This window comes from Petaurus breviceps, unplaced genomic scaffold (genome assembly GCF_028583685.1).
Source record: "Petaurus breviceps papuanus isolate PSGF00001 unplaced genomic scaffold, PetGlider_PUasm1.0 90808, whole genome shotgun sequence".
Taxonomy (NCBI): domain Eukaryota; kingdom Metazoa; phylum Chordata; class Mammalia; order Diprotodontia; family Petauridae; genus Petaurus; species Petaurus breviceps.
The window spans coordinates 3,750,718-3,778,717 of NW_027187349.1; the positions used below are offsets into that span (position 1 = coordinate 3,750,718).

Below are 28,000 nucleotides of genomic sequence, written 5' to 3' on the forward strand. Positions count from 1 at the left end.
ACAGAAAGGTTCCCAGACCCCTGCAACAACAGCACTGTCCTTCACCAATGGACAGTATTCACTCTCTGTCTGCAGGACAGTCTCAGGAGCTCTTAGCCAACAGCCAGGTTCCAGGACTTCTTCAACAAAAGAACTGTCTTTCACCAGTGGACAAATCTGGCAAAACAACATCAAAACAGACAGACAAAGTACCAGCAAAACAGCCATGTCTCCTCAATCCTTGGCAGCTCAGGGGGCAGGTCTCAAAAGTCCAGGGCAATTCAAAGTGGCCCCCAGCAATTCTCTCAGTCTCTCTCTGCCTCCACAAGGTGCTGCTTCCAAAAAGTTCTTCTGCCTCCCTCTTGTGTCTCTCCAAATCTACCGTCACCAGCTCCTCCCAGTTCGTGTCTCTCTTTTCACATCAACAAGTCCATCCCACAGGTGGGATTAACAAGCTCTGGGTTTTAACACAATCAATTTGAAAACCAAGCCAATACAGGGGAATCTTTAATTGCCATTACTATCACAGAGGCTAGATTTGAACTCAGGCCCTCCTGACTCCAGGGTTGGTGCTCTATTCACTGAGCCACATAGCCACCCCTTAACTGAACAACTCTTGTCCTGAATTTATATGATAATTCTTCTGTTATTATTATTATTACCCTCTTATAATATTTTCCACCATTTCCTTCATTTTTATCATCATCCTCCTCCTCATTATTAATAAACACTGGGGGGAAAACATCTCCATTATGTCAATATTCAAGAGCTGAATATAATTACCTTTCTGGGAAACCAAAGAGTAACCCTCAAACTCACCATTGGGAAGAAAAGCTGAGATGAGACAGGCTGCCCCAGCCACTATATTTGCTGCAGCCCAAGGGTAGCGGCGGCCGATACGATCGATGGTGAGGATGATGAGGAAAGCAGCTGGGTACTCAACGAGAGCAGAATAGAAGAAATCCAAATAGATATTCCCACCTGCAAGTCCCATGTGCATGATGAGACCCTGATAAAGCACAGAGCCTGTGAACCTTAGCAAAGAAAGAATCAGAATCAGGTCAAGCTCTTTTGGATAAGTTAGTCCAAAATTATTTCTTCATTACCTTTTTTTTCTTTTTTGAGGTCAGCTGGGGTTAAGTGACTTGCCCAAGGTCACACAGCTAGTTTTTGTGTTAAGTGTCTGAGGCCACATTTGAACTCAAGTCCTCCTGACTCCAGGGTCCATGCTCTATTCACTGCGCCACCTAGCCACCCCTCTTCATTACCTTTTGATGGGCTGAGAAAAACAAAGAAAAAAAACCTACACCCAATGACATGTACCTCTTATATACAAATATATTTAATTGAAATTAACACCATTCTTGTTCACTGAAAAATTGATTCATATGTGGGGTAGAGAAGGAAAGCCCAGCCCCACCTACCCCCAGTCCCATGACAGATTATTAAGACAAATATCTTATATAATTGTGTAGTAGCAGTAATAATTTGGGTGGCCCAGTGGACAGAGCCCTGGGCCTAGAGTCAGAAAGACTCATCTTAAGTTCAAATATGGTCTCAGACTTTACTAGCTGTGTGACCCTGGGCAAGTCACTTAACCTGTTTGCCTCAGTTTCCTCATCTGTAAAATGAGCTGGAGAAGGAAACAGCAAAACAAATAAGAAACTTTCTTTTAAAGCAAAGCCTTTTTCCTGGGCTCAATGCTATATATCTTAGAATTAAAAGAACATAATTGGAAGAGCCTTGGGATCATGTAGCATGACCTCTTCAATATACATGGAGGATATTGAGGCCTAGGGAACTGAGGCTATTTACCCACAACTAAGAAATAGTAAAGTTGGGATTCAAAGTCAAATCCTCTGACTCCAAAACCCTTGCTTTTCCCATTTTACCCAAATGGTAAATGGTCTTAACCTGTGGTATTAAAACAGACTTGGGGAGATTTGGAATATTGAAGGTCCTGTGCAGGGAAAGGGCCTTCTCCTTTATCTGTTACCTAGGTTGCCAGGAGGGGACATGAAGTTTGGGGCAGAGCCCCAGGTGTTGGGGTTAAGGAAGGGGCCCTGACATTTAGAGGTTCCCTATTTAGCCTTTTGGTGGCTAGGTGGTTCAGTGGACAGAGCACCAGGCCTGGAGTTAGGAAGACTCATTTTCCTGAGTTCAAATCTAGCCTAAAATACTTACTAGCTGTGTGACCCTTGACAAGTCATTTAATTCTGCTTGCCTCAGTTTCCTCATATGTAAAATGAGCTGGAGAAGGAAATGGCAGACCCCTCCAGTATCTCTGCCAAGAAATGGCATCATGAAGAGTCAGACACAAATGAAAAATGACTAAACAACAATTCAACCCTTGTTCTTTCTATTTCCAAAGTAACAGACTTGGTAATTAGTTGTGGCTACTGAATTACTGGTCATAGCCTTGAACTACAATTCATACTTCTGGCTAGAGGCAGGATGCCAGCAGACAAACCTCTCATGCAGGAGCAAACAAAGAGGAAGTGAAGCAAGCAAGCTTTACCGAGGGGGAGATGCTCACACAAGTGCTGGGGTAGTCATGGAGGATGATGGACACAGGTGTGCTAAGTTTGATCAGCTACACCCTAATATATCCAAAAAAATGTAATATTGTATTTTAAAGAAAAATTTAATTGTAAATTTGAAAAAATTTAAATTTCTTTAGTTTAATAAAAATAATTTCCTTTTATGACTGAATGAATAGTCAATTAAAGTTCATATTTTAAAAATTGCTTGGATGCACACCCTAATGAAATGTGCTGAGCATGCCTATGTAACCTTGACCTTGTACGGATACTCTTTCTTAAGATTCCAGACTATCAGTTTAAGAGTCCCTGTTGGTCATTCAAATAGCACAAAGTTCAGTGTTAATTGAAGCACTACTCAGTCATCTATGAAAACTGGAGAAAGCCTCTGGACTTCCTTTCAGTCAGTGGTTGATGTTTTCTTCCTCGCCAAGTCTTTCATAAGTAAATATGTAACTTTTTGCTTTCCCCTACCTAATTTTTTTTTGGATTTGACAATGAATCACAAAATGATCCAAAAAAGAGACAACAGAAAGAAAATGAGTTACTCCAAAAACCGGGTTGATCATGACTCATTTTCATCTATCACTTTATTATTGATGTCTCTACTTCATTTTATCATTGGGAATTTATTAGATCATAGTAACAACTCTATGCTACAGAACCGTCGCCGTTGGTGCATTAGCAGAGGGAATTTCCTCACCAGAAGTTCCCCTTACCAGGTCCAGAACTGTGCTCCTTTCCCCCGACCCCCACTGAAAAGTTTATAATACAGTTATCCCTCCCATATCGTGGGGGTTAGGAGCACAGTGCCCCCATGATCTGGAAAATCTGTTTAAAATTTTTTTGGCTCTCCCTTCAAAACAGAGAAGAAATCTGAATTTTTCTTTTTATTTACAGTACTTTATTGTAAAATTTGGTCATAGGCTCTGTGTCATCTGCTGGACTTTGCAAGTCATCTCTGGCTTCCACAAAACTCCCCCCAAATTCCCATTTAATTTCTTAGGCTGATGTATGATATATCAAAACCACAATGGAGAAAGTCACGATGTAGAAAGGATAACTGTATATGCCTTAACATTTGCAGAATGCTTTACCCATCCCTCAAGTCCTTCTTCACCCCAAAGCAGATTAAACATAAATTATCTCACAGGTGACTATCCTGAAAACCAGTAGGAGTGTCATAACCTCAGGCAGAGTCCATTTCAGATTGCTAAGAAGTGAGAAAGTGTCCCTTTCCACACATATGCACACAAACACTTCTCCCTCTTCTTCCTCTCCCTTTCCCTCTCCTTCTTCTCATGTCGTCACGTAAAGACTCTGAAACTGTAATCAGATACCTTGGATTTGAATCCTACCTCTGAGGTCCCTTGCCTCAGTTTTCTTCTCTGTAAAATGAAGCAGCTGAACTAAATGAACTCCAAGGTCCTTCTGAGCACTAGCATTCTATGATTCTGTGGTTGCAATCAACTGAACATTTTTCTAATTCTACCAAATTTCCAATTCTACCCAATTAGTTTCTACCAGTTAATTTCTAATTCTACCAAGTGTGAATTTCAGAAAATCATCAGTGGTTGTTACTTATGGCTGTAATTTCCTTCTGCTAATGATATGTATCTTATTCACCACAGACTAATGCATACCCATCTTTTTGGCCTAGTTTATCATGATATTACTAATTATGGTTTCAAAATATTTAGGCTAAAATCATTTAGTTATCCATTGTGCAAAATGTGAAGCTGTATCATAATTGTTAGGAAAGGGAAGGAAGAAATAATCTGGAAATCCCCTGTTATCAAAGTCCCAGAAAAACTTTAAAATTTGTTTCTGGTGATCTTTAGTTTTATTGTTTAATTTTGAGAATTAATTGGGAAAAGGGTAAGTGAGGCGAGGTAAAGGGACAGAGAGGGAGGCCAGCTGCCATTCATTTTATTCTGCCAGGGCGTTTTTTTTTTTTTTAATTTCCTGGGGACTTCTTTGTTTAGTGGATTGGGAAGGCTACGAGGCTCCTTATGAATGAACTAATGAACAGTTTTGGGGAGCAGTGTTTAATTAATTTTTTTGGGAGGGCAATTGGGGTTAAGTGACTTGCCCAAGGTCACACAACTAGTAAGTGTGTCAAGCATTTGAGGCTGAATTTGAACTCAGGTCCTCCTGACTCCAGGGCTGGTGCTCTATTCTATCCTCACGGGCAGTGTTTAATTTTAAAATATTGTAAATAGGAAGTGAAGTCTGGCTTTGTTTCTTTTTTAATCTCATGATGACTTTTCCTTGCTGCCTGTGCCCTTCTGGACAGCCTGATCCTGCCATCATTCAGTCATTCAGTCAGCAAGCATTTATTAACAGTAGAAGGACTAGAATATAAGAATGCTTGAAGGACCAGGCTGCAACAATTGAGGCACTGCATTTTTTTTAATCCACAAGGGAAAGAAAATGGAAATATTTCAAAATAAAATTATAATGTCTGCTTGTAATTATTTGTATCTAAAATATATTTGTACAGATAAGAGAAATTACAGTAAATTATTTTAAAAATTCTTTGTATCATTTGATTTTCCTGTTCCTTCTCGTGTTCCAGGGGTGGGGAACCTGGGATCTCCAGGCCACATGTGACCCTCTAGGTTCTTGGGTGCGGCCTTTTGATTGACTCCAAGTTTTACAGAACAAATCCTTTTATTAAAGGAATTTGTTCTGTGAAGTTTGGAGTCAGTCAAAGAACTGCACTTGAGGAACTAGAGGACCACATGCGGCCTCAAGGCAACAGGTTCCCCACCGCTGTAAACACTGACTATGTGCCAGGCACTGTGCTAAGTGCTAGGGTTAGAAAGTAAAGCAAAAAACAGCCGTTACTCTCAATGTCTACACATCCCAATGGGGGAAACAATTTGTAAATAATCGTTATTTTGTTGGTGCTTTGGGCATTAAAATAACTTCAATATTATCTGAAGTCATAATCAGATGTAATTATGGAACTGTAAATGAGACACACATTGCATTTTAAAGCCCCTGATTAATCTTTGAGTAATCCATGCCATGGTTCCCCTCAGCTAGTGTAGACAATTGGGATACAATTGAATGGATTTTTTTTTTGCTGTATTATGAATGATGAGAGCTAAGGGGCAGGGGAGGATATGATAATTTTCTCCTCTTTTTCCACTTTAAAGCCTTAAATTCCAGTGCTTTGAATTGTGCTTTATGCAATATTATGACTACAGATTTTTTTGAATCATCTGAATCATCATAAATTTCAATTGAATCCTTATGTATATCTTAAGCGTGTTTCCTTTGGACAACATATTTTTGGGTTACCTTTTTTATCCATTGTGTAAATCTTTTCCTTTTCAAAGGGAAGCTAAATTTTTTATTTATATCTGAGATTTTAATTAAGTTTAATTCTTTTCTTAATCATACTGAATAGTATTGTTTATTTTATTAGCATAGGTTGCAATATACGTTGTCACCAGTATTAATAAAATCGTGAGCCCTCTTTTTCTTTTATACTATTTCATTTAGCAGTTTCATCAGCTCCTATGACTTCATTTATTACCTCCAAATATATCCCATATCTATAAGCTTAGCAAGAGTTAATATACTGAATTATAGTCTCACATCCCCAATAATCTTTTGGATATTTCAAATGGGAGATCCTATAGACAATCCATACTTAATATGTCAAAAACAGAACTCATTATCATTTCTTTTACAGCTTCCCCCTCTTATGCATTTACTTATTATTTTCAAGGGCAGTCACTTAAATTTGTATTCTCTGTTTTACTCGACTCCTCAATCTCATACATAGTCATTCCTTCTCCAGATCCTGTTTCTACCTTCACAACATGTACACGCACCTACCTCCCCTGCTCCTCCTGCCCTCTCCCCTCCACCCCCCCTCCTACCTCCCCCACAAAAAAGAAATCATGTGACAAATGCCTCCTGGAACTTCTTACCAGTTGTACATCAAGATCAAAGTGTGCTTCCTTATCTGAGGTGTTCTGACCAAGTCAATAAAGGAAGGTTTCATCTTCTCACTGCCTTCCTCATCAGGCTTAAGGCTCTGAGAATGAAAAGAATAAGTGAAGATGGTTAATGCATGATGTTAGTATCCCTAAGTAACATGAAAGAAATTGCATGATGACCTGAGTGGAAAAATGAGGAATGAGGATGGAGAAATCTCTCCTTTGGTGTTTTTTGGGTTCTTTTCAATCGTGTCTTTGTGAACCCATTTGGGGTTTTCTTGGCGAAGATACTGGAGTGGTTTGTCATTTTCTTCTCCAGCTCATTTTACAGATGAGGAAACTGAGGCAAACAGGGTTAAGTGACTTGCCCAAGGTCATGAGACTAGGATGTGTCTGAATTGGGATTTGAACTCAGGAAAGATGAATCTTCCTACTCCAGGCTCCAGCTTTCCGGCTGCATCACCTAACTGCCCTGTTTGTATATAGGTGTTTGCATATTGCCTCATTAGACTGTGAGCTCTTTGAGAGCAGGGACTGTTTTTTGCCTTTGTTTAGTTCCTAGTGCTTAGCATAGTACCTGACCCATAGCAGGAACTTAATAAATGCTAGTTGATTGATTGATTGAGGTTTTCAAAAGTAGATGCTGCTTGAATATTTAGTGGGATAGGACGCACTGCACTATCACACCACTCTGGAAGTCACATTAATGGGAATTACATTGCCATATAAAGCTTTATGTTTCACCAAATACTTCATTCTACTCTGTTGAGGTAAGTGGTGCAAATATTATTATTCCTATTTTACAGATAAGGAAACTGAGGACCAGAGAGTTCAAACAACTTAATCCTGTCGACATAGTTAATGAGAACCCGAGTTAAGACTCAAACTCAGGTGTCTGATTTGATTCCAAGTTAACCTTTGCCACCAAACCACACTGCTGGTCATGCATCCTAACCAAGAATCCAGAGGCCAACCAAAAAGACCTCTGAGAGGCTAAAACTGTTGTCATGAACCTATGCCGTAAAGCTTGAGTGTTGCTCAGAGGTGCTTTTTGGATCTTTATGGAAAGCCTATTCATTTTTACCATAAAATGCAGTAACAACTTGAGTTGGTTTTGTTTCTTTGTGTGTTTTTTAACCCACAGCAGACTAGAAGCTTGGGTATCTAGGTGGCACAGTAGATAGAGTGCTGGACCTAGAGTAAGGAAGACCTGAGCTTAAATATGGCCTTAGATGTTGGGCAAGTCACTTAACCCTGTTTGCCTTAGTTTCCTCATCTGTAAAATGAGTTGGACAAGGAAATGACAAACCACTCCAGTATCTTTGCCAAGAAAACTCCAAATGGGGTCATGGAGAGTCAGAAATGACTGAACAGACTAAAGACAGTGGGGAAAAAAGGTCTCAGAGTGAGAGATTGAGTGAAAAAAAAACCCCAAACAAACCAGTGACTCTGAAGTCAGTGGATTTGGGGTCCAATTCCAGCTCTGTCACTTACAACCTGAGTGATCTTGGGAATGCCATTTAAAACCTCTATGGGCCTCAGTTTTCTTCCTCTGTGAAATGCTGGGGAGGACCCCCTGTGGAGGCCTTCGAGGATTGCTTCCAATTCTAAATCTATGATGCTGTGATGGCAGGTGGGGGGGTAGTAGGGATGGCTGTTACAGGCGAGTAGGCTGACCGGAGCAAAGAGGCAGCAGCTTCATATCTGGTTAGGAAAGACTCAAACATAAGAGGCAGACACAGACATACAGGATGAAACCATTTGGTTTTGGGGGCAAAATACACCTCTCTGCCTCAGTTGGCTATGAGGGTGTCCCTGTACTGTCATACAACACAGTAATCGATATTCATGACAAATTCCTTGAAGTCATCAAGAAATGCTATATGGGATCTAGACAGATAAAGAAATGGGCATGAGTTCAAATCCAGCTTCTGACATTTAACAGTTGTGTGGCCCTGGGTCAACCTCTTCCTGACTCAGTTTCCTTATCTGTAAAATAAATAGCACCTACCTCCTCAGGTGGTTGTGAGAATACAATGAAATAATATTTGTGGAGGGTTTTGCAAACCTTATAAAGCACCACCTAAATATAATTGTCAATAACAATTATTAATATGAACAATTATATTAATATTAGTTATTAGTAATTATAGTAACATTAATAGTATTCATTAATGATGTTAATTCATAATTATATTGGGGATATTAATAATAATTCTCAAGTATGCTCCATTTAAAAGATGCTGCATGGATAAAATGCTACAACTGAATCCTGCCTCTGGCATGTACTGGTTGTGTGTCCCAGCACAAGTCATTGAAATCAGTCTTTTTGTGCCTCAGTAATTCCTTAGGACTTATCTACTAAGCTACAGATAGCTTGTGATGGGGGGAGTTTCCCACGCCTAGAGAATCACAGATCTTCTGCGTTTAAGTAGGCCAAGAAAAGCAGAATAGATGTGCCATGCTAAGCACGTTATAAAGATGATATCATCAGATCCTCACATCTCTGTGAGGTAGGTGCCATTATTATCACCCTTTTTACCATTGGGGAAACTGAGGCAGACAAGTTACGCCAATAGCCCAGGGTCACCCAGGCAGTAAGAAGAGGTCTTCATTGCCTTTAACCTAGACTACTGTGATAGTTTTTAAATTGTTCCTCCTATCTCAAGTATCTCTCCACTCCAATCTGTTACCACTCAGTTACCAAAGTGATTTTCAGAAGGCAGCTCCATGGTGGGATGGATAGAATACTCTTGTTAGAGTCAGTAAGACTTAGATTGAATCCTGTCTCAGACACCTACTGGCTATGTGACACTACAAGTCACCTAACCTCCATTTGCCTCAGTTTTCACATATTTAAAATGGGGATATTAAAAAAAAATTAAATGGGGATAATAATAACACCTCTTTCCCATGGTGGTTACGGGAATAAAATGAGAAAATATTTGTAAAGCACTTGCAAACCATAAAGTAATATATAAACTCACTATTTACAATCATAATAATATATTATACATTGAAAGTATTATTATTTTTCTATAGTGTAGCCATGACTATGTTTCCCCTCATTCCTCACTCAATAAACTCTATTAGTTTTCTATTATCTCCATGATTTTATATAAAATCCCATGTTTGGCGTTTAAAACATTTCACAGTTCTTCCCGTCTTTATAACTTTGCCCCACCTTTAAGCACTCTCTGATCTAAACACCCTGGTCTATTTGCTCTTCCTCATAAACAATTTTCCATCTCCAGACCCTGTGCTTTTGTAGCGGTGATGCCCCATGTTTCCTCCTTCCCCTCCACCTCCCAACTTCCCTGGCTCCCTTTAATACCCAACTCAAATTCTACTTTCTTCAGGTGGGGATGAGATGTGGGCAGGGGGCTTTCTTGGTTCCCCCTGCTATAGGTACTTTCCTTCAGACATTACTTTTTTTGAGGCAATCAGGGTTAAGTGACTTGCTCAGGGTCATACAGCTAGTAAGTGTCCAAGGCTGATTTTGAACTCAGGTCCACCTGACTCTATCCATGGTGCCACCTAGTTGCCCCCTGACATTGCTTTCTATTTACACTGTATGTACAGAGTTGTTTGCATATTGTCTCTCCTATTAGTACGTAGGTCAGTCTGCAAGAATTTATTAAGCACCTACTATGTGCCAGTTACTGGGCAAAGCACTAGGGATACAAGTTCCTGGAGAATAAACTCCATGTTTTTGTCTTTTTTTTGTGCCCCCAATACTTAGCACATTGCTTGGTACACAGTAAGCATTTAATACATGCTTGTTGACTGAGAATTGAAATTGTATTTTTTAACCCTTGAACTCCCATTAAATCAGTCCTAGAGACCAGTCCACCTCATATATCCTCTAGTCTAGCTCCTAATGAGACACATGGAAACCAGAATGGTTCTACTAGACCTAGATCTCAACTATGCCTCCATAAATTAATTTCAAGCACACTGAAAGCCCTGGAACCATTTAGTTATTGGTATAGAATGGGTGGTCCTCATATCCAAGCATGTGTCTAGCTTAATTTACCATTCCACAAAATATCCCAAGTAACCTTTTCCATGTCACGTGCATTCCTGCTAAAATGAAAAATAGTAAGCATCTTGGATACTACATATTATAATGGAAAGAGCCCTGGGGACCAAGGTTCAAGTCTTGGATCTGCCCATTAACGCAATGAATGACCTTGGCACTAAGCCATTTCCTCTCAATTGCCCCATCTATAAAATGAGAGAATTGGATAAGACTTTTTATGATCCCTTGCCTCCTGGCCTGTAACTACCACAACCACAGGCTATAATTATGCCTTCCCATCTCCTTTCCCACCTTTCTCTAGGTAAGATACAGAAACTACCTGAAGAAAGGTTGGCAGGGATTTCTTATTTTTCCTTGCAATGTGCTTAATAATTTTCATGGCCTTTGCATTTTTATTTTGAGAGATCAACCATCTGGGAGATTCTGGAAGGCACCTGTGAGTATAAGAAAAAGAACTGTTAAGTAGAAAACAAAATAATATAACCTGAACTATTACTCAATTAATTAAACAATTGATAGAACTTGGACCATTATTCCTCCTGACAGAGGAGGTGACCTCTGAACTGAGTTCTGAAGGAAGATGAGAATTCTGAGAAAAGTAGAGATGAAGAAGGAATGTATTTTAAACATAGGGTATGACTTAAGAGTGCACAAAAGCAGGGTATGGAATGTCAAATTAGTGACCAGCTAGGTGTCTGTCTTGACTGTAATGTACAGTTTAAGAGATGTGTGGGTGGGTGGGGGGGAGTGGATATGATACAAGAATCATCTGGTAAGGTAGTTTGAAGGTAGCTTGTAGAGGGTCTTCAAACAGAAGGTCTGAGGCATTTATATTTTAACCTAGAAGTAACAGGGAGCCAATGAATGTTTTTGAAGAGGGGAGTAACATGGGAAGATCTACACCTAAAGAAGAAATTTTTCTTTTGGTCAGGTGATGAATGGATTACAGAGGGGAGACACTGAAAGTAGAGAGGTAGATTAGGGGAATATTGCAATAGTCTGAGTGAAAATTGATGAAGTTCTAAATTAGGATCCTGGGCATGTAAGTGGAGAGAAGGGAAGAGAGATGCAAGAAAATATCGTGGTGGTACTTAGAACTTAGAAACTGACCGGATAAAGGAAATAGACTTAACCCTATTCAAATGACTGGGGTTACAAACTTGGATCAGTAGGAGGATAGTGATGCCCACTGCAGAAAGGAGGATGTTTTTTCTTCCTTTTTTCCTCCCTTTTAACAATTCTGTATTTAACAAACACCAAATAAAATTAATATTTCATATACAGTGTAGAACAGAAGAAGATTGTGCATGAAGTGGTAAATGTCCATTATATAGAATTTGCTTTTCTTTTAAAATAGGGAACAGATTCAACATGCAACATTCAAGGCTATCCTGATAGACTGTGATTCTTTCTGGCATTGCTTCTCTTCTCTTCTCATCTGGGGGGAATCCTACTCCTTGTCTCTCATTCCCCATTAAAGAAAAAGAAAGAAAGAAAAACAAAATTCTTGAAACAAATATGCATAGTCAAGCAAAACAAATTCCCCTCATTGGCTGTGTCCAAAAATATAAATCTCACTCTGTACCTTAAAGCCATCACCTTTCTGTCATCCCCAGGTACTCTGAAATCATGGGTGGTCATTACATTGATCAGAGTTCTTTTCTTTTTTTTTTTTTTTAAGCAATCGGGGTTAAGTAACTTGCTCAAGGTTACATGGCCAGTTATTTCTGGGTGGGTGCTAAGTGTCTGAGCCCGGGATTCGATCTCCAGGTCATCCTGACACTGGAGCCAGTGCTCTTACTCGCTGTGCTACCTGGCTGCCCTGATCAGAGTTCTTAAGTCTTCATCTAATATGCCAAGATAGCCTCTTCAAAAAGTAAAAAAGAACTAATTAACAAATCTTTTGATTTTGATGCTTACAGTCCGTGCGACCTTGGCCAACTTATTTAGACCCCTTGGGCCTCGATTCTTCAATTGTAAAGGAGAAACTCTTTTCTCTTCATAGCTACTTCCAGACTCTACTTCTCTAGTGAGAACTATACAAATTTATTACTGAATCCAAATCCTAGTGGCTTTCTGTCCTTTACTGATTCCCAAGACATTCCCAAGTCATCTTTCTTTTTTAAAAAAAAATTTTTTTTTTAAACAATCAGGGTTAAGTAACTTGCTCAAGGTTACACGGCCAGTTATTTCTGGGTGTGGTGCTGAGTATCTGAGCCCGGGATTTGATCCAGGTCATCTCAACACTGGAGCCGGTGCTCTTACTCGCTCTGTCATCTTTCTTAACGATTCAAAGTCTCAAGGAAAATAGGAGATATACCACTAAATTGGAGAAGGGCAAATGTCTGGATTTTTTAAAAAGTGAGAAGAGATTGTGCAAACTATAGGCTAGTGAACTTGACTTCAGCTCCTGGGAAAATTCTTGAAAAGATCATTAAAGAGATGGTTGGTGAATTCTCCAGAGAGGGAAGTGGTAATTATGAAGAGTAAGTATGACTTTGTCAAGGACAGGTCTAACTGCATTTTTTTTGACAGGATTATTAAACTAGTAAATTCTGGGGAGTGCTGTGGCTATAATTTACCTAGATTTGGAAAGTTTTCATAAAGTATCTTATCCTATTCTTGTGGAGATACAGAGATAGGGTTACAAAGTAATGCAATGGCAGATTTCTTTTCCATAAGCATCTCTGCTTGGTATGGACTTCTGGAACAGCAAGCCTCTGACAGGCTAAGCTGATCACCTGAAATCTCCACATCTTGCAGATCGACTCAATTTTTGATACTCAATACCTTCTCAGATCCCTCAGTAGCCTTGACTGGAGGGCTGGAGTGAGGAGCAATAAAGTCCTCCCAAAGCCTCCCTTTATAGAGGGCTCAGAACTTTGCAGGTAACTCTTTATTTTTCCATCAATGGTTCTGCTTGGTTTGGATGCCTCAAATACCATGCATGCTCCTCCGTTAAGTACTTCCTGGTAGCCGCCATTCCCTTCTCTGCTTCTTTTTTGTATATTGACTTCCCTCATTAGACTCTAAGCTCCTTGAGGGCAGGGGCTATCTTTTTATTATTTATATTTCTTATTTTCTTATTTATAAATCCCCAGCATTTTTGCACAGTGCTTGGTGCCCAGCAAGCATATGGTAGATGCTTAATAAATGTTTCATTGAATTGAATTTTTGAAGATAGATTCAGAACTGGTTGGATGATTGGCCTCAAAGAGTGACTGTTAAAGGTTCAGTGTCAATGTGAATGAGTCAATGAGAGTTCTCCAGTGGATTACCCCAGATATCTGTCCTTGGCCCTGTGTAATTTAGCTTTCTATCAATGACTTGGTCAAAGGCACATATAATATGCGCACCAAATTTTCAGATGACACAAAGTTGGGAGGGACACACTAGATGACAGAGATCCAAAGGGATCTTGAAAGCATTGAATTGACTTGAATAAGAATTTCAATAAGTTAAATTTAAAGGCTTTTCTTGGATAAAAAAATCCACCCCACAAATGTAAGCCAGAAGAGGCATGGTTATGCAGCAGCTATTTTGCAAAGGATCTGGGGGTTTTAGTGGATTGAAAATTCAGTATGAGTGAGTGATATGATGTGGTTGCCAGAAGAATTAATGGGATCTTGAGCTGTGTTAAGAGGGACATAGCTCCCAGGGATGGAAGTGATAATTTCCCTGTACTCTGACCCTGCCAGGCTGTACTTGGATTATTGTGCTGAGTTCCAAGCAACATGGTTTGAGGACATTAACAAACCAGAGGGTGTACAGAGAAAGCAACCAGGATGGTAAAGAGCATTGAGTTTATGTCATATGAGAATTGATCACAGTCTTCTATCATTCTATCTCTCCCTATGCCCTACTACCTCTAAATCTATTCTTTGTCCTTACCATAATCTCCAATCCCTTGGCATGTCTGTCCTTTGCCAGGTCATTACCCTTACCCTACTAGAATATATTTGGAAGGACTCAGCTCTTCTATGGCTTTTCACATTGCCATTTTAATAAGGATCTCACATTATCTTCCAGTTCCTTCTACAGTGTCTAGAAATATGCCCAACTTTGTTGTTGTTCAGTCGTTTCAGTGGTGTCTGACTCTTTGTGACCTCATTTGGGATTTCTTTGGCAAAGATATAGGAGTGGTTTGCCATTTTTTTCTCCAGCTCCTTTTGCTGATGAGGAAACTGAGGCAAACAGAGTTAAGTGATTTGCCCAGGGTCACACAACTCATAAAGTTTCTGAGGCCAGATTTGAACTCAGGAAGATAAGTCTTTCTGACCCAGCACTCTATCCACTGTGCCACCTAGCTGCCCCTTGTCCAACTTTCTTCCACCCTTAAAAAAACAAACTCTTACCATATCTTACCATCACTGCTAACTGATAATCTAGTTATCTCTTTCCCTTTTAAACTAACCTCTTTGATAAAAGAGTTGATGCCTCCTCTCTTTTCCTTTAAATCTCTTCTAAGCCTTGTGTAATTTGTATTCTAATTATATCATTTGATGGAAACTGCTCTTCCAAAGTCTCCAATAGCCTAATTCCCAAATCTCTCTTTTTCCCCCCAGTCTTCATCCTTCTTGACTTCTTGGCAGCTTTTGAAATTACTGACCACCCTCTCCTCCTAAATACTTTCTCCTCTTTGGGATTTTATAATACTTTTCTCTTTCCCTAGTTCTTCTGCTACCTGTCTGACTACTCTTTCTTGGTCTCCTTTTTTGGATTTACATCTATGTTACATCCATCAACTGTGGATGTACCTCAAAGTTCAGTTCTTCCTTTCTCTTTCTTTCTTCTCCTCTCTTCTCTCTCTTTTCTCTATCTTCTCTTTCTCTCTCCTCTCCTCTTCTTTCTCTTTTCTCTATCTTCTCTTTCCCTTTCTTTCTCCTTTTTGATCTCCCATCTCTCATTTCTCTCTCATACACATAGTCACACATCATTGTCACCATTAGTGTCTATGAGGTTAATTATCATCTTTGGGCAGACCATTCCAGGATCCCTATATCCAGTCCCAGTCTCTCTCTTGAGTTCCATTTCCACATCATGACCTACCTATTACACATTTCAAATTGGATATCTTTAGATATCTCATCTAGGTGACTCAGTGGATAGAGTGCTAGACCTGGGTTTAGGAAGACTTGAGTTTGAATCCGGCTTCAGATACTTAGTAGTTTTGTAATCCTAGACAAGTCACTTACCCCCCACTTGACTCAGTTTCCATATCTGTAAAATGATTTGGGAAGGAAATGACAAACCACTCCAGTATCTCTGCCCCAAATGGAGTCATAAAAAGTTGGATATAACTGAAAAACAATGAACAACAAGAGACATCTCAAATTCAATAGAGAGTCACAGATTTGGAGCCAGCAGGGACCTTCAAAGGACTCTAATCCAACTCCCTAATTTTTACAGTTAAAGAAACTGAGGTTCATATAAATATGTCCTCTGACTCCAAATCTTGTGCTCTTTCCAACTGTGGCACCCTACATACACATACATACTTGAGGGGTGGGTTTTGTTTGTTTTAAAGATGAAAACTCAAGGGAGTTGCCTTAGGAGAAGCTGGAAATAGGAAAAAGAGGTGTATGAAGAAATGCTAAACAAAAGGAAAAGACTAGTGCGAAGTCTCGCACAGCCTTGTAATCCTGGAGTGTGATCACTTTCCATGGAAGCAAAAGAACCTCTCCTCACTAGCATAATGCTCTGTGGGCTCCAGAAGTCCATCACGTTCTTGAGTGGTGTATTGTCCTTGGTATGGGAAGATGCTGGCCCACCAGCAAAAGCACATGCACTTGAGTGACCATCTTAAACCTATTTACCACTTGATTCTTCTGGAACAATTTGATCTGCATGATTTTTGAAGCAATTTTGATTAAGTGTATGTCAATATGAAAAGGAAGGGGAAAGCTGGCATGATGATATCTCTGATGCTTACCACTATGTGGGCAGCTACATAGTGCAGTAAGTAGATAGAGCACTGGGCCCAGAGTCTGAAGGATCTGAGTTTGAATCCAGCCTCAGACACTTACTAGCTGTGTGATCCTGGACAAGTCACTTAATCCTGTTCATCTCAGTTTCCTCATCTGTAAAATGAGGTAGAGAAAGGAATGGCAAACCACTCCAGTATAATGATATAATGCCAAGAAAATTCCAAATGGGTTCATGGAGAGACACAACTGAAGAACAGTTATTACTATATGACCTTGGTCAATTTACTTAAGTTCCTGGGCTTGAGTTTCCTTATCTAAAAAAAAAAAAAAAAAAGAGAGAGCTAGAGAGGATGGTCTCTGACCTTATCTTCTGTGTATGTTTGGGGGGTAAATCTGAGGTAACATTTAAGTCTGGGATAGAGGTAGATTCGCTAATTCATCAGGGTATAGGAAAGGGAAAGGCACCCAAAGGATGCTGTTGGTGTGGCAAGGGGCGGAGTGGTGATGGCAGAACTGAAGAAAGGTAGGTATTGGAGGAGATGTTTCTGCAAGGAGAATGAAGCTGCTTAAAACGAGGACATGCTGTGGTGGAAATAGCCCTGAACTGGGTCCAGCAATGCCAAATGGAAAACTGCCCAGTTGGCAAAGTGTGGGAAAAATTCTAGTGTTAACACCCAAATTCCGGTCAGATGTGCAGTGCCCTCTGTGAAATGTGGGTGGAGAAAATTTAGGGAAATGTCCTTATTTCACTGGTATTTGAAGTCATTACTCCCTGGAACTGTGGTTTCATCAGGAAGTTCCCTGATGAGAGCACTTCTGGGGGCACACATTAGAGTGCATGTGTGAGCATGTGGGGAGAACACGCACACACACACACACACACACAAACAGAGTCCCTCTATTAATATAGATCCATAAGGATTGGCAGGGAAGCTAGGTGGCACAGTGAATAGAGCACCAGCCCTGGAGTCAGGAGGACCTGAGTTCAAATCCAGCCTCAGACACACAACGCTTGTGTGACCTTGGGCAAGTTACAACCCCAATTGCCCAGCTTTCCCTCCTCCCCCCCCAAAAAAAAGAAGCAAAAAACAAACAAAAAGAAAACCAAGTAGTGGCAATGTATGGTCTTGGGAAATTACCCCAGGGGAGTGGGAGCTTAAGTGACTTATTTAGGACCAAGTTTGTATCAGTTGTGAGATCTGAACTCATATCTTCATGACCCTTGAGGTCAGTTTAATTTTTTTTTTTAAATCAAGAATGCTTGGATTTTTCTACTTTTTAAAATATAATCAGGAGCCTTCTTTTACACACAATTGGGGTCCCATGATTGTGGAAAAATCAAAGTTAGGCTAGGCGTCTATGTGCAGGGTAGGTGCTATGAAAATCAAGACCCATTTTGGTAGCAGATACCTTTTACTTGTTTTAAACCTGGGCTAGGCTGAGGATCTTACCATCTCCTTTCTTTATTTATTCTGGACAACCAGTAGTATCTGATGCTCCTGATGTCTCCCTAAGAAATTCTCAAGAGATAACCCTTGAGCATGCCTCTTTGTATAAGTGTCAAGGACACCTTTGGCAATCTGGTGAAGCCTATGAATCCCTTCTCAGAATACTTTCTTTAAAATTCATGAATAAAGGAAATGGAAATTTATTTTTTCTCATGAACACTCTGAAATCTATCCATGGACCTCTTGGGAGTAGGGAACTGTGTAGCCCAGGTTAAGAATTCCTACTCTAGATGCTAGAGAGAAAAGTAGAGATATTAGGGGTAGTTGAACAGTTAGAGGGAGGGGAGTCTTTCTAAAGTGTTCACAATCATGATTGTGCTGCTGTTGCTAGAAGCAATTTTCAGTCCCCCCAAAAGTAGCCATTATGGCTGTACAGGCTTTAAGACACCTAACTCTTGGGCGGCCAGGCGGCTCAGCGAGTAAGAGCACCGGCTCCAGTGTCAGGATGACCTGGGGATCGAATCCGGGCTCAGATACTTAGCACCACATTCAGAAATAAATGGCCATGAAACCTTGAGTAAATTACTTAACCCTAATAGCTTTAAAAAAAAAAAAAAGAAAATACCTTAAAATCACATCTGCTATAATTACAGAGTATTTCATGAGCAACTAAAATATAACACTAAGTCCCAAGGGAATTACTGATTTCAGAATGGAATGGAGAATCAGGAGTCAGAAGACACCTAACTCTTTGATCACTGTGTAAAAGAACACGTAGTCCCAAGGGAAATGATTAGCCAACAGCATGCGCCGTGTCTTCTAGCATGGAATGGGGCTCCCTGAAGCTCAGGATTAGAATTCAGTCTTATGATTCCTGGTACAAAGCTCAGGACCAGATATGATAAGAGAAAAAAGGTAGAAATGACCTCCTTTCCCTTCCCATTCCTACTTACCAATAGTAGAGCAAAAAACAGATGCAGGGCAGGGAAACTGTGAGCTGCAGCCATCTCCAGGAAGGCAGAGCATAAGCAATCCCTGACAGAATCAGGAGGCCTGTGGTGAAAGCCATTTGGTAACAAATTCCCACAGTCCTCCGGTACTTTAGGCCAACAAATTCAGTGACTAGAAAACATAAGCAAATGATCAGTTTCAGGGGTGATTTGAGACAAAGGGTCATTGGTGCCTTTAAATAATGAAGTAGCTAGAACTCTCCCAAAGCCCCCTACATTTTTTCCTTTCTAAGAGTTTTATGAGATCACTTGAGACTCTCGAATCTTTGAAGTTCTAGTTCTACCTATTACGAAAGGAATGATGGAACCAGGTCTTCAGAGATCTGGCCTATGGAGATGGACACATGCTGGGCATCCTACTACAGTATTCGTCCATCCCTACAGAGCCAGAACACCCCTGCCCAGTTTCATCACCCTTGTTCCACTAAATACTGTAACATTTCACTAGTTCCCAAGAACTGGTTCCAATTAGACAAATCAGAATTACTGAAAAGTTTGGAGTACAGAAAATAAATTTTGTAAAGAAATTTAATTTTCTTATTTTTAAATATATGCAATATCTTAAACTAGGCTGAAAAACAAGACTGCCTAAATACATAAGGAAGTTTAGAATGAGCACTAAAAGACAGTGTTACCTAGTAGATAGAACTGGCCTTGGAGTCCAAAACATTTTGGTTCACTCTGCCTAATATTGAACTGACTGTGGAACCCTGTATGAGTCATTTAGGGCTCAGGGGCCCTGTGGTATCAAACCCAAATAGAAATAAGGGGCCACTCGAATGCCACATATTGACTTAGAAAAACACATGTTAACATTAGCTAGGTCCTAAAACACATGTTAACATTAGCTAGGTCCTATTGTATTTTTATTTATTTTGTTAAATATTTCCCAATTACATTGTGTTCCCAAGGCTCTGTTGTCTCTTATGTTTGACATCTCTGCCCTAAGCAACTGTCTAAGCCCTTAAATTGTAAAGCAAATGCTCTTTTGCATTGGTAGAGGAAATTTTCTCATTGGGCGTACCTTATACCTGAATAAAACACAGGTCTGGTAAAAAAAAAATAATAGCATATACATAGTTTATATTTTAACAAGTACTCAAAAGGAGTTCTTTTGAATTGGTAAAGCATTTCTTTGACCATGATTATATTTGGCAAACCTCTCCCACCCCTTTCCTTTTATTTTCCTTCAAAAATACCATAGAGGTAAATTTTAACTCCATGTGGTTCAGATTTGTGACAGAGCTGAGACCTGTGATTTCAATGGTCTATAGGAAATTTCCTAGATGAAAAAACTCTTACCAGATGAACTCAAAACCTTTTGACAGAGCATTTGCCCGAGGTCACATAGCCAGAATGTGATAGAAATAGTCCTTCTTGGATTGGAGGCTGGTTATCTATCCACTATCCCATACTACACATAGAATTAGGCATAGTGGCTTTAAAACTAAAAACAAATTGAAATTAATATTCCAGATAGTCAATATACTGCAGAAACGTTTCTAAGAATCTAATTTTAATTTGGAGATTTATCACTTGAACATATTTCAAGTTACAACCATCTGCAAACCAAGTTAAATTCCACCATTAAAGTTTTTTTAATTGCTTCTAATTATATCCCAAATGAAGTTTTAATTTTTTTGTGACTAATATACTATCTCCATAAGTCTCTATTGTGGTAGGGAATCATAGTCAATCAATCAATATATACATCAGGTAGTGTTCTAGATTCTGGGGATATAAAAAGAGGCAAACACACAGTCCCTGCCCTCAAGCGGCTCACAACTGAATGGGGGAGAAAAAGAGAAAACGAATATATACAAAGCAAGCTATGTACAGGGTAGGTAGGAAGTAATTAAGAGGAAAAGTGCTAGAATTAAAAAGGGTTAAGAAGGTCTTCCTATAGAAAATGGAATTTTAGTTGGGTCTTAGAAGAAGCCAGGGAGGTCAATAGGCAGAGTTGATGAGGGAGAAATTTACTGGAACAAGTGATGGTGCATTTTGTTCATGCAACAGCCAGGAGGCCAGCATCACTAAACTGAAGAGTAGGAGGGGGAGATAAATTGCAAAAAGACTGGAAAGTAGGAGGGAGTTAGGTTACGAGGGCTTTGAATGCCAAATGGAGCATTTTATATTTGATCCTGGAGGCGATAGGGAGACACAAGACTTTTATTGAGTAGGGGGTGACATAGTTGTATGTGTGCTTTAGGAAAATCATTTTGGTGACTGAATGGAGGATGGACAGACCTGAGGCAGGCAGACCCAAAAGCAAGTCATCAAAATAATTCAGGCTTGAGGTGATGAGGATGAACAAGAGTGGTGGCAATACTGGAGGAGAGAAGGGAGACAACTGTGCAAAGGAAAAATTAACAGGTCTTGGCAATGGGTTGGTTATGGTGGGGAGAGGCTTTGAGAGATAGTGAGGAGGCAACAGGGCATCTAGGTGGCAAGCCTGAGGGACTGGGAGGATTGTAACAGGGAGGGGAGCAGGGTGGAGGGCTTGGGGAAAAGATGAGTTCTGTTTTGGACATGTTGAGTTTAAGATGTCTATCAGACATTTAGTTTGAGATGTCTGAAAGGCAGAGATATGAGATTGAAGGTGAGCAGGGAGATTGTGGTAGGATAGGTAGATCTGAGAATCAATCAACATAGACATGGTACTTAAATCTATGGGAGCTGATGAAGTCATCGAGTGAAGTAGAATAGAAGGGAAGAGAAGAGGACCCAGCACAGATCCCTGAGGGATACCTAGGGGTCAAAGAGTACTAGGAAGGAGTAGTCAGGTAGGAGGAGAACCAGGAGAGAGGGGTGCCCCTAAAACCTAGAGAGAAGAGAATATCAAAGAGATTTAAATGTCATTAAGTGTCAAATGCTGCAGAGAGGGGGAGAAGAATGAGGACTGAGAAAAGGGAATTGAACATGTCACCTAAGATACAGATCATTGGTTACTTTGGAGAGAGCAGTTTTGGTGGAATGATGAGATCAGAAGGCAGAGTATAATGAGTTAAAAAGAGAGTCAGAGGAGAGAAAGTGTATGCAGCCTTTTCAAGGAAGGGCAGAAGAGATAAAGGGTGATAGCAAAGATGGAAGGATCACGTGAGGGTGTTTTTTTTTTCAGGATAGGTGAGACATGGGTGGATTTACAGGCAAGGGGAAATGTGCTGTTAGATAGGGAGACTTTAAAAATAAATGATGGAGCGAGAATGATCGTGGCGGTGACTCTCCTTCAAGAGAGATAGTTCCCTGTCTCCCAACATTCCAACATTCATGGTAAGAGTATTTCTAAAAAGTGATGGATTGAAAGCAGAGGGGGTTTATTATTTTAAAACTTTATTTGGGGACTTAAAATTTAAATTTATGCTACTGGCTCCTCAATATTAAGAATGATATCCAAAATCAAACTACTTTCCCTTCACTTTGCTAGATCTCCTCAGCAAAATTTTCATCATTAGTGTGACCAGATGTGTATACACATATACATATATATCTCCACATATACATACATACTCTCTATATATACTATACATATATACACATATACACTATATGTACTGTACATATATACATACAATACACACACACTTTCCATGCCACCATAGAAGGATTAACCAACCTCATCTTTCCAGCTATAATACATTAATAGGATTCTGTAGATAATATCTAAAATATAGTTTCAGTTTGTACTATGCAAAAACTACTTTAATATAACTAAGGGGGGGTGAAATGCTAAGGGGAATTCACAAGAATTAATGTTAAATTTACTTAGTTTCTAATTTAATATTGGCAGTAAATTCTCATAAATTGGCTGGCTTTCTCTCTGAGAACAAGTAATTCTTAGGTTGGGACAGTGCCTTTTTCATTGGTCCTGATTTTCCTGGAAGAATCAAAATGTTGCTGCTTTTGGGATTCAAATATGTAAGCATTTCTTGTTCTGACTAGAGAGTGAACATGATTCAGGTTTTTAGGGCATGGTATAATAGTGGATGATAGAAGAGCCTGGTGTAATATGGTCCGTGGGATCACAAAGAGTTGGACATGACTAAATTACTGAACAATGAGGAGCAAAATATTATTTCTATTCCTGACATTACAGGTGGTGGTTATATAGACTTGGATTCTGTTGTTCTCAGTTTCTCTGTCTGTAATTTGAGGGATGATTGAGTTTATCAGAAAATATCTTATATGGAGAAATAAATATAGGGATAGGGACTGGAGGAATAAATATAGGGATAGGTACTGGAGAAATAAATATAGGGATAGGGACAACTTGTGATTTCTTTGGTATAAGGAGTACCTGATGAGAAACTCCATCTACCAATGTAGGTTGGCACCTTCTCTACAACTTACAGTCTTAAGAGAGTAAGTAGTCCAGGACACTCAGAGAGGTTAAATGACTTATTTAGGTGGTCACAAAGTCAATATTTGTAAGACATGGAACTTGAACTTGTCTCTCAGTATCCAAGACAAACTCTCTCCACTTCACTCAATGCCAAATAAATATAGAGATTTACAATGTAGCCTTCTAGTTCAGAGTTGAATCACAGCCAGGGGTTCCTGTTTTCCTATTATTTTCTCTTTGAATGGGCACAGTGGGCTAAATTCTTCACAAATGTAACACTCTGGGAAACCAAATAAAAAAATTCCAAAAGGCTTTAATAATAAAACGGATGTTTATCAAGACAAGCTTAAGGAGTGACAATCTTTTATCTCATTTACCTCCTTGATGTGTTGGGAATTTTTTTTTTGTAGAAAGAATGAAGAAATTGGTTGAGAGAGCTTTTCTTCCAGGTAAGAAAAAATCAATTGTTTAGAAATTAGGGAGACTTTTTTTTTTGCCAAGTCAAGACACAACCATTCTTCATTTTAGGTTCTTCCAACACTCCCTCCCACCCTTCACGTTTTATTTCTGAAGGCCATGTTTTTCCTACTCCCACAGCTGTAATCACATGCATTCTTACTCAGGATGTAGCCTATTAACCACTCAGCCTTGCTGACCAGTCCTTGGATAAATCGGAAGATTAACATCCAGGTGTAGCTTGGAGAAAGGGCCATGAGAACTCCCGAAACAGTACTTATGAGAATTGTAGTTAAAAGGCTCAGCTTACGACCAAACCTGGGGAGAAACAGACACATCGAGAAGGCAGAATTAGGCTAATCATGAAAAAATACTGAAGACTTAAGAAATAATACTGGCTAATTGTGATTTAAAGAAGCATGGGACTTCCTGAATGAATATCATCTACACAAGAGTTTTTCCATGAATACTGAGAAAGACCTTAATTTAAAAAGGTCAAAGTCTCCTGCTGCATCCTGGACCATTGCCAACCAAGTTGACCTTTGTCTTGCCACTGGGCTTTGATGACTCCAGAGGAGACAGTGAGGCTGATGACTTTGTAAAGCTCTGCCTCACTTACATTCAATTAATTTACAAGTCAAGACATCACCCTCCTGATGTCATTGGTCTTCTTAGAAAAGGAAAGATTGGGGCAGCTAGATGGTACAGTGAATAGAGCACAGACCCTGGAGTCAGGAGGACCTGAGTTCAAATATGACCTCAGCCACTTGACACACTTAGTAGCTGGGCAAGTAATTTAACCCCAATTCCCCTGCCTACCCCCCCCAAAAAGGAAAAAAAAAAGAAAACAAAAGATGAACAACCATAACTCAGATCACTAAACCTAATGACCCAAGTTCTTCCCCAAAATCAAGTAGTGCTACATAAAGTCTTTTTTTCCCCTTTAAGAAGTGATTTTCATTCTTTAAATAAGTTTCAACACCTTTTGTTTTTTCAATCACCTGCTTTTATCACTCTCCCTTACTTCCCCCCTCTCCGACCCACAATCGCTTATTATCAGAGGTGTGCTGCTAAATATTTAACAACAGGTTCTTGGGGGGGGGGGGGAGGGCAATGTAGGCCCAAAGTAGGGTCGTATATAGGCCACATTTAAAAGGTTTAATCTATAGTATTAACATTTTCTCCTTCACTTTCTTAAGTTTAGACAATTATTTAGACAACAAAACAATAAACCAAGTCCAGAATTGTAGCTTTTCCCATTTCCAAGTTGTAAATGTGTACACTTAAAATTTAACAATCACCCTGGTTTGACCTGGCTCCAGCCTACCTCTGCTTATAACAAAGAATAAAAAAGAGGAGGAAAATTTCAGAAAAAGTAACCAACATTAAAAATACATGATGTTATCTGTATTATTTCACACCTATAGGCCCCCTGGGTCTACAAAAAGTAGGGGAGGGGCATATTTTCATATTTCTTCTCTGGGGGCAAAGCTTGGTCATTAAAATTTCCCAGCATTCAGTTTTTATTGTTTTGTTCTTTTTGAAGAAACATTCTTTACTACATACCAAGAAAATAAAATGAAGTTTCCAGAAATCCAATTCACCCAAATAGCCTTTGCCAAGATGCATAAAACCTGTCATCTTTTTGGAAGTAAGGAAATCAATGCACAAGAACCTGGTGATGATTTTAGTATCACTTTCCTCCTATACTTTTCTATAGTTATTTTCTCCCTTTCTTAAGAAATGAATGTAGTTAGAAGGAGAGAAAAGCAGATTTCAGCTCCATACAGAAAGAACTTCCTAACAATCAAAAGTATTCAAAAGCAAAATGGCATCTCGTGAGAGATACCAAATTCCTTATTCCTGGAAGTCTTCAAGCAAAAACTTGATGATTACTTTTCTGGGAAGATGCAGGGGAATTCTTGCACAGATTCAGGGAATGACTAGTTGAAATCTGAGGTCTTTTCCAATGAAGATCATGTGATTCTGTATCTTTTCAGATATGATGGGGGTAGAATTTGATTCTTTCAGATTATCAAGTGAATTATTTTATTGGTATATTCATTCTATTGGCCCATCAGAAGTTATGGCACTCAAGGTGAATTAGGGCAAGGATCAACTAAATAGTACTTGGTTGTCTTAGACCATCTTCTTTAAACCCACTAGTAAAGAAAAGACTAATAACCAATATTTACTGAGTATTTTTCTAGTTCACAAAGAGCTGTCCATTCATTGTTTCATTGATATCCTGGAACAACCCTATGAGGTAGGGCTATTATATGGATACATTACACCTATTTTGCAGATGAGGAAATTGAGGTAAAGATAGAATAAGTTACTTGTTTGAATTTGAACCCATATTCCTGACTATAAGTCCAAAACTCTACCCTTTAGCATTCAAGAAAAATGGAGACCTAAATACATCACACATCCTTGATTCTCTCCCAATGCTATTTCCTAACATAGTATGATATGTTTGTCACAGGGAGAATATGGGTTATAAATTTTGTTCTGCATCCTACAATTTTATATCATACAGTCAGTTCCCTTAGATTGGAAACTTTACTTTTCAGAGAGTTATCTCTTCTCTAAGTGGCTTATAAGTAGGATCCTTAAGGTCAAGGACTTCTTTTGCTTATCTTTGTGCATGCATGTACACATACACACGTGTGCACACACCGACATGTACAGATGCATGTATGTATGCATATATGTGTATGCATGTATTATGTGTACATCTATCTATATATGTATCTCTGTATGTATCTATCTGTCTATCTCTATATCAGCACTAAGCACAGTGCCTGGACCAGCATTGGGGCTCAAAAACATGTGCTTATTAGAACTAAGAGAGCAGCCTACTGTGTAAATAACCCTGATGTCTCTTTGGACTTTTAGAGAACAATTATTAAGACATTTTCCTTTATATTCTTTTTTTTTTTGCTTTTTTGGAGGGGGGCATTCAGGGTAATTGGGGTTAAGTGACTTGCCCAAGGTCATATGGCTAGTAAGTCTTTAAGTGCCTGAGGTCATATTTGAACTCAGGTCTTCCTGACTCCAGGGTTGGTGCTCTATTCACTGAACCACCTAGCTGCACCTTCCTTTCTATTCTTACTGTGGTCATCATGTCGATTGTTCTCCTGATTTTGCTCCTTTCAGTCTGTCTCAGTTCATATAAATCTTCCAATGTTTCTCTGAATCAGATATCTCTTCTCAAACATCACCATTGTGCTGCTTTATTTTGCTAGATTATGCATATTTGTTACAAGAGAATGCTTCTATGTGCGGGCAGAAGATGCTGAGTTAGAAGGTAGTGATAGATATGCTAAAAAAAAAACCCCATACCAATAAAATATTTTTTAAAGGAACAGAAGACAAAAAGAAGCTCAGAAAGGGAGAGTTGAGTCAAGTTAATAAACATTTTTTAAGCACCTGCTATGTGCTAGGCACCGTGTTAAGCATTAGGGATCCAAAGAAAGGAAAAAAAAAACCAGTCCTTTTTTTCAAGGAGCTCATAGTCTAATGGGGAAGGTGGAACAGTGATGATATACAGGTTTGTACAAACAAGACATATACAGGACAAACCGGAAATTATCTCAGAGGGAACGTATGAAGATTAAAAAGAATGAGAATAAATATATGAGAATAAATATAAATATAAAAAGAATGAGAATAAAAATAAATAAGAAGATTAAAAAGGATGGAGAAAAGCTTTTTGCAGACAGTAGAACTTTGATTGACATTTGAAGGAAGTCAGGAAAGCCAGGAGGCAGAGATGAGGAAGAAGACGTTCCAGGCATGGGGAGACAGCCAGTGAAAGTGACTGGAGATGAAGTGGTATGCGTGAGGAACAGCAAAGAGGGCATCACGGGATCACAAGAAGGCGTGAGACAATTGGAAAGGTAAGAAGAGGCCAAAGACAGAGTAATTTTGTTACAACCTCGAAAAATGTAACATATTATATTTCTTTTTAAAGCTGCGTTTAGTGGTTCACTGTTTCATATGCAATCCTCTTATTCTTCATATATTTGAAATGTTTATATTTGTTCTTGATTAAAAAAAAACTCCCCAAACTCCGGAGCTACTCAAGACTGAGACAGTTCGCTGGTTTATTCTGCTATCTCTAAGAATTAAACTCTAATTATTTCCATCAAATGAAGATTTGTATTGTATTCTTAAAGATCTATAGGTTATAAATCTTCAGCTTTTCCACTGTCCAGTAGTAATCACTATTATTATATCTTTTCCCTTAACAATAGCTTATACTTAAAATAGTGCTTTGGAGTTCATAAAGCTCTGTACT

At 39.2% G+C, this 28,000-nt stretch overlaps 1 protein-coding gene across 1 annotated transcript in view; it reads right to left on the reverse strand.

Annotated features, from left to right (window-relative positions):
* The window catches only part of SLC22A2 (solute carrier family 22 member 2), a 47,535-nt gene that overhangs the window by 11,377 nt on the left and 8,158 nt on the right, over positions 1-28,000 (reverse strand). The window contains exons 3-7 of the mRNA XM_069070366.1: positions 23,861-24,015; positions 18,846-19,014; positions 10,837-10,951; positions 6,467-6,573; positions 799-1,013 (exon numbers count right to left, since the gene is read on the reverse strand). Of these exons, the coding sequence (XP_068926467.1) occupies positions 799-1,013; positions 6,467-6,573; positions 10,837-10,951; positions 18,846-19,014; positions 23,861-24,015 (761 nt within the window). The remainder of the gene's footprint in view (positions 1-798; positions 1,014-6,466; positions 6,574-10,836; positions 10,952-18,845; positions 19,015-23,860; positions 24,016-28,000) is intronic.